The 8088-nt window shown below is 42.4% G+C and overlaps 1 protein-coding gene across 1 annotated transcript; it reads right to left on the reverse strand.

The window, feature by feature from the left end:
- Positions 1-484: 484 nt before the first annotated feature.
- MCRIP1 (MAPK regulated corepressor interacting protein 1) lies at positions 485-7825 on the reverse strand. The gene is made up of 5 exons (XM_060764876.2): positions 7784-7825; positions 7082-7143; positions 5142-5260; positions 4580-4681; positions 485-3074 (listed from the first exon to the last, which is right to left on the reverse strand). Exons 2-5 carry the CDS (start codon positions 7087-7089, stop codon positions 3010-3012), a joined length of 294 nt encoding a protein of 97 aa, XP_060620859.1. The 5' UTR covers positions 7090-7143; positions 7784-7825; the 3' UTR covers positions 485-3009.
- Between the last annotated feature and the right edge of the window lie 263 nt (positions 7826-8088).

An 8088-nucleotide genomic window follows, 5' to 3' on the forward strand; every position in this document is an offset into this window, starting at 1 on the left:
GTTCTATATCCACTCTTGTACCCTTCGCCATTCCTCATATATTCACAATAAATATTATATTAAAAATGCAGTCTTTCTAAAGACAAGCAGCTGAATATGCAGTTATCAGATATAATTAGATATGGCCACCTTTGCCCTAATTCTTGGACTGAACAAGGTTAAGACCCTTCAAGAGATTTACACAGCCACAGCAGATCGGCTACACTGCAAGTAAGGTAAGACCAAGCTACCTAGCTCAAGAACTTACAAATCTTCAGTAATCCAGCATTAGGAGACTATTTCTTAGGAAGCAAGTCATGAAATCTTCAAAATATTGTGATTAGAGCAAAATAAAGAACAAAATTAATTCACTTCCTTCTGAGAAACTTCACTGTAGATTCATGTGAGGCAGATCAGAGTACAACACAAAAGCCAGAGAGAGGTTGGAGAGCACATTCAAACCATAGGAACAGACTTAGGATGAACAAATTCTCACGACAAAATGTCAAAATGACTAACCAGCTTTTATTTACAAACCTCCTTGAAGACAGACACAGACCAAGAGAGGGCATAACAAAAGGAAAGCAACAGCCACCACATCCCTCCTCTACCAATCTGGATAGTTTCCAGCATCAGTGCTTGGGCTGAACAGAAGCAGGGGCACTTCTGTCATTTGCCAGTCTCAGGACATACCAATACTATCCCCCAGCAATGCTGGGGCACAGGGACTGGGCTCTGGGGCTAGCTCGGAAATGTCGCATCTGCTCCCCTTTCCCAGATGGGGCTGCTGACAGGGTACAAAGGCAACGGAACCTGGAATATCTTTTCAGTACAGGGCAAAGGAAACCACTAAGCTTTGTCCATACCAGAGAATCCCCTCAATTGGTCCTGGGGCCTTGGCCTCTGCTTTCTACTCTTTCCCATTACTTTTCTGAAGGGCTTGGCTTTTAACATATAGTCAACGCAGCACAACACTCTTTCACCTCCAGACCGTAAGCTCAGATACTATGTGTTTCAGTCAAAATCTCCACATGTATTGATAAGATGGCCACAGCAACCCTTACTATTTCTGTCCGAGGGTCATTATCTCTTAGCTTGTATCAAGAAGGGTTAGGGTTGAGAAAACTATGGGGAGAAAATTCAATGATAGAAATGAATGTTTTACCTAGGATGATACTTTTATTCCAAACAATATTAATTTTGATGGCTGGTATACTTTTTAAGCGATGGCAAAAATGTAAAAGCAAATTTATTTGGCAAGGGAAGAAACCGCAAGTAGAAGGTATTACAAGATGCGGAGAAACAAGGAGAATTAGGTTTACCTCACTTTAAATTATATTTTGTGGCTTCTTGTTTCATTTGGATTAAGGAGCAGATGATGCTGAGAAATAAAAGACTATTAGAGTTAGAAGGGCACGATTTGAGATTTGGATGGCATTGACTTTTGTGGTACTAAAAGTCAAGGTTAAAGCAAATTTTAAAAATCATTTTGTAAGACATCCTCTATTGCAAATATGGAACAGATACAAACAACGATGTGCCTAAAATGTGTTTATGGGCCTCAGGACAATAATTTTTAATTAAAAATACCAGCAAAGACAGCTGACTGATGTACTAAAATTTGAAATGGCATTGGCGGAGTACAAAATTAAATCATGAGAGCTGCTAGAAGAAGTTGGATATGCTTTTCTGTGGTATTCTTATTTACAAATAATGACAAGATTTTAAAAGGATAAAAAGTGTATGGCTTTAAATAGAGTAAATGAGAATTTGAATCAAGTATATACAAATGATGAGCATGTAATTACTAAGAAGCATAAACAATTGTTGAAGTTTGAACTTCAACAGATGAATAATTTAAAATTGTATGATAAAATGGGCTAAGAACACTAATTACAATATAAAAATGGACTAATGGGAGAATATGTGGTCTAAGGGACTGAAATTTATATTATGTTATCAGCTTATAAAATGTGTAGTGTGAGTACCTCTGAAGATGCCAGCCACAGATGTAGATGAATGTTAGGAGAGAATGCTACTGAAGCATGGCCATACAACCCAAAAAACTCACAGAAACCTCTAAAGCCATTTCTAATGTATTCTGGAAATGTGAACAAAAAGGGTAGATTTAGTCATATGTGGTGGACATGTGAAGAAGCTCCCAAAAATGGATACAAATACCTTTGTTGGTACAGAGAATTTTAAAGACTAACACTCGATTAAAATCAGAACTGCTTGTTTTGGGATTATTAGGTGTAAAGTCATATGGAAGATTGCTCCAGTATATGACCATGGCAGAAGAAATCGTTGTATACTCAAAGATGGAAGAACTCAATATTATGGAGGAGTCTGTGGGAGAAACTGATATATTTAGCTGTAATGGACCAACTGCCCTGCTGATTAGAGAAAGGTCATTAGCGACAAATAGGAAACCCCTTATGGACTTTTTGCAAAAAGGAAAATTACGTAGTAACTTTTGGTATTGTTAATTAGGAGGAATTCATTTTAGAAAAAGAAAAACTGCATTAATATTACAGAGTGAGGCATGAATAATTATGTAATATGTATATCTGTTGTAATATGTAAAAGGACAAATGGGAGTAATCCATTTCTTGCTTTCTTTTCTTCCTTTCTCTTTCTTTCCCCCCTTTCCCTCTCTACTATCTTTTAGTGCTAAAATCTTTAATAAAAGAGAGAGAGATGACTATAGGGAGAGAGTAGGCCTGATTGTTCCCGATTCTTCTGCCTTATTCCACACTCCTAATCAGATGGGACACATATCAACTTCTCAATCATTACCAGAGCAAAATGTCATTTACTAAGGAAAAAGAGAAATCCTGGGCCCAACTGTAGAATGAAGGCAGGCTGCCTATGCCTGCTGAAGGAGGAGCAAGAAGCCAATCCTTCCTAGGAAATTCAAAGCCAACCCCAGGCGTGATCCAGATCAAAGGAGGAAACCAACACAAAGTCATCAAATTCATGTACCGGTGGCCACAAGCCAGCACTTGGGGCTGGGCCAGACCAAGCCACTTAGGATTTCTTAGCGTCCTGTGTATTCCGCCGCTTTAGGTCACTCAAGTCAACAGGTTTGAATGCTGTCAAAACAAGAGAAATGAGAGAGAGGCAACTTAGAGAACAAATACAGTATATTAGACTCTCATCACGTAACAATCACCACACTAAACACTAATTCAAGCCATAGGTAACTGGTAATTAAAGTGCTTAACCTGGTTCCTCCACCGTCTAGTGTGACTCAATAGCCCATAAACTGTGTCAGCCAAAATCTAGGCAGTCTAAAATTTTACGCGGGGCTGTAACCGATGTTCAGAAGCAAGAAGTACTCTAGATAAGATTGGTATCTCACCCTAAGAAAAATAGGGATACTTGTAATTACACTATCAATCATTGAATTCATGGAAAGAAGCCTTATTAGTGCCTACTGGCCATAAGCGAATGTGTTACACTTTCAGGAGTATATTGCTCTTTCTTGGAGGCATCAAGCTGACCACTATTGGGATCTGAAAAGTGGATCAGCTAGATCAGACTTAGCAAGGCTCTTTTTATAGTATATGTTTAAATTTTTGTTCTCTGCTATCCCCTTGGCAAAGTTAGCATAGTACTTTTCTAGTTATTTATTTTATTTATTGTGTCAGAAGCGACTTGCAGCATACAACCAAACTTTTCTAGTGAAAGTGAAAGACATAAAGAGAGTTAAGATAACGGACAGTTTATATTATTATTATCATCATTTATTACTGAGTTACTGAGAAAGAAAACATAACCTGAGAAAGAGACAATATAGACATTTATTTCTGGAATAATATACACCAGAATCTAGCAGTCGTGCACTTTTGTTTTAAAAAAATACATTTAAGATTTAGCAGAGTGAAAAACAGTGAAGACTATATAAAGCTATAGAAACTTGTTGTCATTGTGTGTTGTGATTTTGAATACAATTAACACTAATAATAATAATAATAATAATAATAATAATAATTTACACCCTCCCCAAAGGATACCATGTTATCAAACCAGAAAAAACTAATACAAACTTCAACGTGAAAAGGAAAAAAGAGAAGAGGGCAGTTGCAGTTGGGCATATTAGGTCTCCTTTCCAAATGCTTTTCTGAACAAAAGCAGGAGTGCAGGAGAGAGGAAGACTGCATGGCAAGGGGTTGGAGTGGATGGCCCTTGTGATCTCTTCCAGATCTATGATTCTCTGATAGTAGGAAATGCACTGCTTGTGGGAAGAAATTACTGGGCCAGGGACCAACTTCTGGGAAGATCCTTTCCCATTTAGCCATCTGCCTCATCTCCAACTATAAAGAAACATAGCAATTGATTTCAAATTATAGTCTGAATGAGCAGGGTAGGTTAATATTGGAAATTATCCTTTACACATAAAGTAAATCCCAACAAAGATGGCAAAATGTAAGATTTATCTGCTGTATCACTAAGACTCATTCACATTTCTGAACACTCTTCAAAAGCAGCCCTACATATAGTGCACTACAACAAGATGAATGTCACCAAACTGTGGATAACCATTGCTAAGTCAGACCTCCTAATGAAAGGTCACAAAAGACTAAGGGAAACTCACCCTTCAAAGTGGGGTTTGGCATCTTCTCCACATATTCTTCCACAAGTCCTCGCTCACCACCTGCCATCTGATTACGAAGATCGCGTTCCACACACTGCCATGCTGCAAAGAAGAATAGAGCAATAATCTCGCATGGAGATTAAAGAACCTTCTCTTTTGGCAAAACTACTGCTAGCCATTGGAAGACTCAAAAATTCCATCTTTATTAATGGAAGCATCTTTAAGATGCAAGAAAAGCAGCAGCTAGAGAGGGTTTGCAATGGGGGCTGTGAAATCAGAGATGGGCCTGACATGCAGAATTTTAAAAGCTTGTCAAGTCCAAGTGTCAAACTTACATCTGATAGACTGGCTTTTATGAGGCTCATTTTCAACCATTTCTCTCAATTGACACAAATGGTATTTAAACACATACGTAGGAAAAATGTTAGTACTAGAACTGACAACAACATGAGAAAGATAACTGAGTCAGGGATAGGGTAGCATGCAATGTTGCAATCTCCACTGTTGCACCTGAGATGCAACAACTGCTGTAGTCAGCCTCTGCACATGTCAAGTGCTGTACCTTCATAGATGAAGCGCACATTCTCCTCATGTGCAGGAGTGAAGATCTCGCTGCTATTGCTTGGAGAGCGAGGACTGCTGTTCCGTTTCCCATTGTATACAACCCTGGAGACAGGAGAGCTGGAAGAGATGAGAAAATATTGTGATCAGTTCTACAAATAAAGAAAACAAAAGAAGTTGTTTCAAAGCAAATATCTAGAGGAATAATATTGTGATTCCTTAGATCTGAAGGTATCCTTAAATATTTTGGACTTCTACTCCTCAAAACCCCTGCCAGTATAAAATATAAGAGGAACGAACTATAGTGTTAACAGGGTTGTTGTAAGTTTTTTGGGCTATATGGCCATGTTCCAGTTGCATTCTCTCCTGATGTTTCGCCTGCATCTATGGCAAGCATCCTCAGAGGTTTGTACAGAGGTCTGTTGGAAACGAGGCAAGTGGAGTGTATATATCTGCAGAATGTCCAGGGCAGGAGAAAGAACCTTTGTCTGTTTGAAGCAAGTGTGAATGTTGCAATTAGCCAGCTTGATTAGCATTGAGTAGCCTTGCTGCTGCAAAGGCTAGCTGTTGTTGCCCGGAGCCGTTTCCAACAGACCTGTGAACAAATCTCTGAGGGTGCCTGCCACAGATGCAAGCGAAACATCAGGAGAGAATATTGCTGGAACACGGCAAAAAACTCACAGCAACCCAGTGATTCTGGCCATGAAAGCCTTCAATGACATATAGTATTAACATATGGAAAACTAGACCAGCAGTTCCCAAACATTTTTGGTCATGGAACCCTTCCAAAGATTTTTTTTCTCCTCATGAAACACTAACCATGTTCCTGATTTTCCTGCAGAACTCTAACTCTGTCTCTAAACAGTGAACCCACAAACTTCTTTCATCTACTCCTATTGCCTTGATGTTTCGTATAAAGTAGTTTTGAAAAAAAAAGAGATTCAAAATTCATTTTTAAAGCAGAGGTACATTGAATTTCATTAAGATCTTCATACTCTGGCATAGATTTCTTAACAAAAAATAAAAAAATATTGTAAGTATTTTTTTGTGGTAGGCCAATTATGATGATGATGATACTTTGTTTGCATTCCACCCTATCTTCTTGAGGGAACTCAGGGTGGATTCCAGCATACACAAACACAAAGGCCAACATTCAATGCCTAGAAACAATAAACACAGATAAAGGTAAAAGCTTCCCCTTCCAGCTCTGAGAGGTGGTGCTCATCTCCATTTCTAAGCCGAAGAGCCAGCATTGTCCATAGACACCTCCTAGGTCATGTGGCCGGCATGACTGCATGGAGCGCCATTTCATAGAACCTTAGGGTTCCGCGAAACACAATTTGGTCTCAACCAGTGGTTCTCAACCTGTGGTCCCCAGGTGTTTTGGCCTACAACTCCCAGAAATCCCAGTCAGTTTATCAGCTGTTAGGATTTCTGGGAGTTGAAGGCCAAAACATCTGGAGACCCAAAGGTTGAGAACCACTGGTCTAAACCCTTTGGCATTTTTGAGGAACTGTGACAAAGTTCTTTGCTTCATGCTCACAAACTATATTCTTGTGTAGAAAGCAAAGAAGCAACTTGTCAAAGTATACCCATTGAACCGAAGTAGATGGTGGGGAGGTACTAGATGGTCCATGTGGTCTCTTCCAACTCTATTCCTCTATTATTCCATGATTACAATTCTTGTCACAGACACTCTTCCAGCATTCCCCTACACCTATTATAGCAGTGGTGCCCAACCAGGTTTTTTGGACTTCAACTCCCACAATTCCTAGCCAACGTACCAGCTGTTAGGAACTGTGGGAGCTGAAATCCAAAACACCTCGAGGCCCAAAGGTTGGGAACCACTGTATTATAGGAAGTACTACAGCCCAAATCAGTGTAGATCCAGATATTTCTGACAACCATCTTGCCTTTGGCACTCATTGCATTCCTTCTCACCTTGTCATGGCTGAACCTTGAATGGCCTCGGCCCAAGCGCTGGATATGCAGAGTGGGTGATGCTAGAATAAAGACAGGCATTGAGTGCACAGGGAAGGAATCTCCCATTCACCCTGGGGAGGTGGGATTCTCCAGTGGCTGAAAAGAACCTCAGGTTCCCTGCATCCACCTTGGGCCTGACAAGAGGGGGCCTATGGGGTGTGACAGGCAGCGAGGGGACACCCAGCATCCCTCCTCTGCATCCCAGCACTGAACTCCCGGAGCAAGTCACAATAAAACCAGAAGCCTCTCAAGTATATCCTACCCAAAGGGTGCTTCTCCTCTTTCATAGGCCTCTGATTCTCAAAAATTCTTATTTATCATAATATTAGCAGCATTAGCATCACAAAAAGCTTCCCTCAACATAACCCATCCTCATCCCAGATAATGGGGGGGGGGGGAGGAGGGAGGGGGCACCTTTCCTCGGGGAGGCTGTGGAAATCCCTACCCCCCCCCCCCCCCGCCGCCGCCTGTCCGCCCGCCGTCCTGCCTGCCCTCAATCCCCTCCAGGGCCGACGTGGGGCTGGCACTGCCACAGAGAGGGAGTATTTATTTCCAAGGGAGGCGGCGGGGGGCAGTTTATGGGGGCCGCCGTGCCCGCAGCGGGAAGGGGGTGGCCCGGGCTGGTCCCCCCAGTGGCTCCCCTCCGCCAAGCCCCTTCACCTGGGCCGGGTCAGGGGCCTGGTCCAAATCCCGGTCCCGGCTTCTCTCGCTGCTGCCAGGCCCCGGGCGGAAGAGAGCGCGCCTAGGCCGGGCCGCGCGTGCGCACTGCGGGCGGATGGGTTCGGGTACCCCCGCGCCGTGGACCCGAGGGAAGGCGTTCCCATGGAAACGGGGCGGCCGGGCAGGGCGCCGGGAGGGAGGGAGGTGGAGCGGTGGCCATGGAAACGGGAGGCAGGGGCGAGCGCGAGGGGAGGCTCCTCTCCTGCCCCTTAGGCCTAGCACAGGGATCCGAGGGAGGAAGGGGC

The sequence above is a fragment of the Anolis sagrei genome, chromosome 2, assembly GCF_037176765.1.
Source record: "Anolis sagrei isolate rAnoSag1 chromosome 2, rAnoSag1.mat, whole genome shotgun sequence".
Taxonomy (NCBI): domain Eukaryota; kingdom Metazoa; phylum Chordata; class Lepidosauria; order Squamata; family Dactyloidae; genus Anolis; species Anolis sagrei.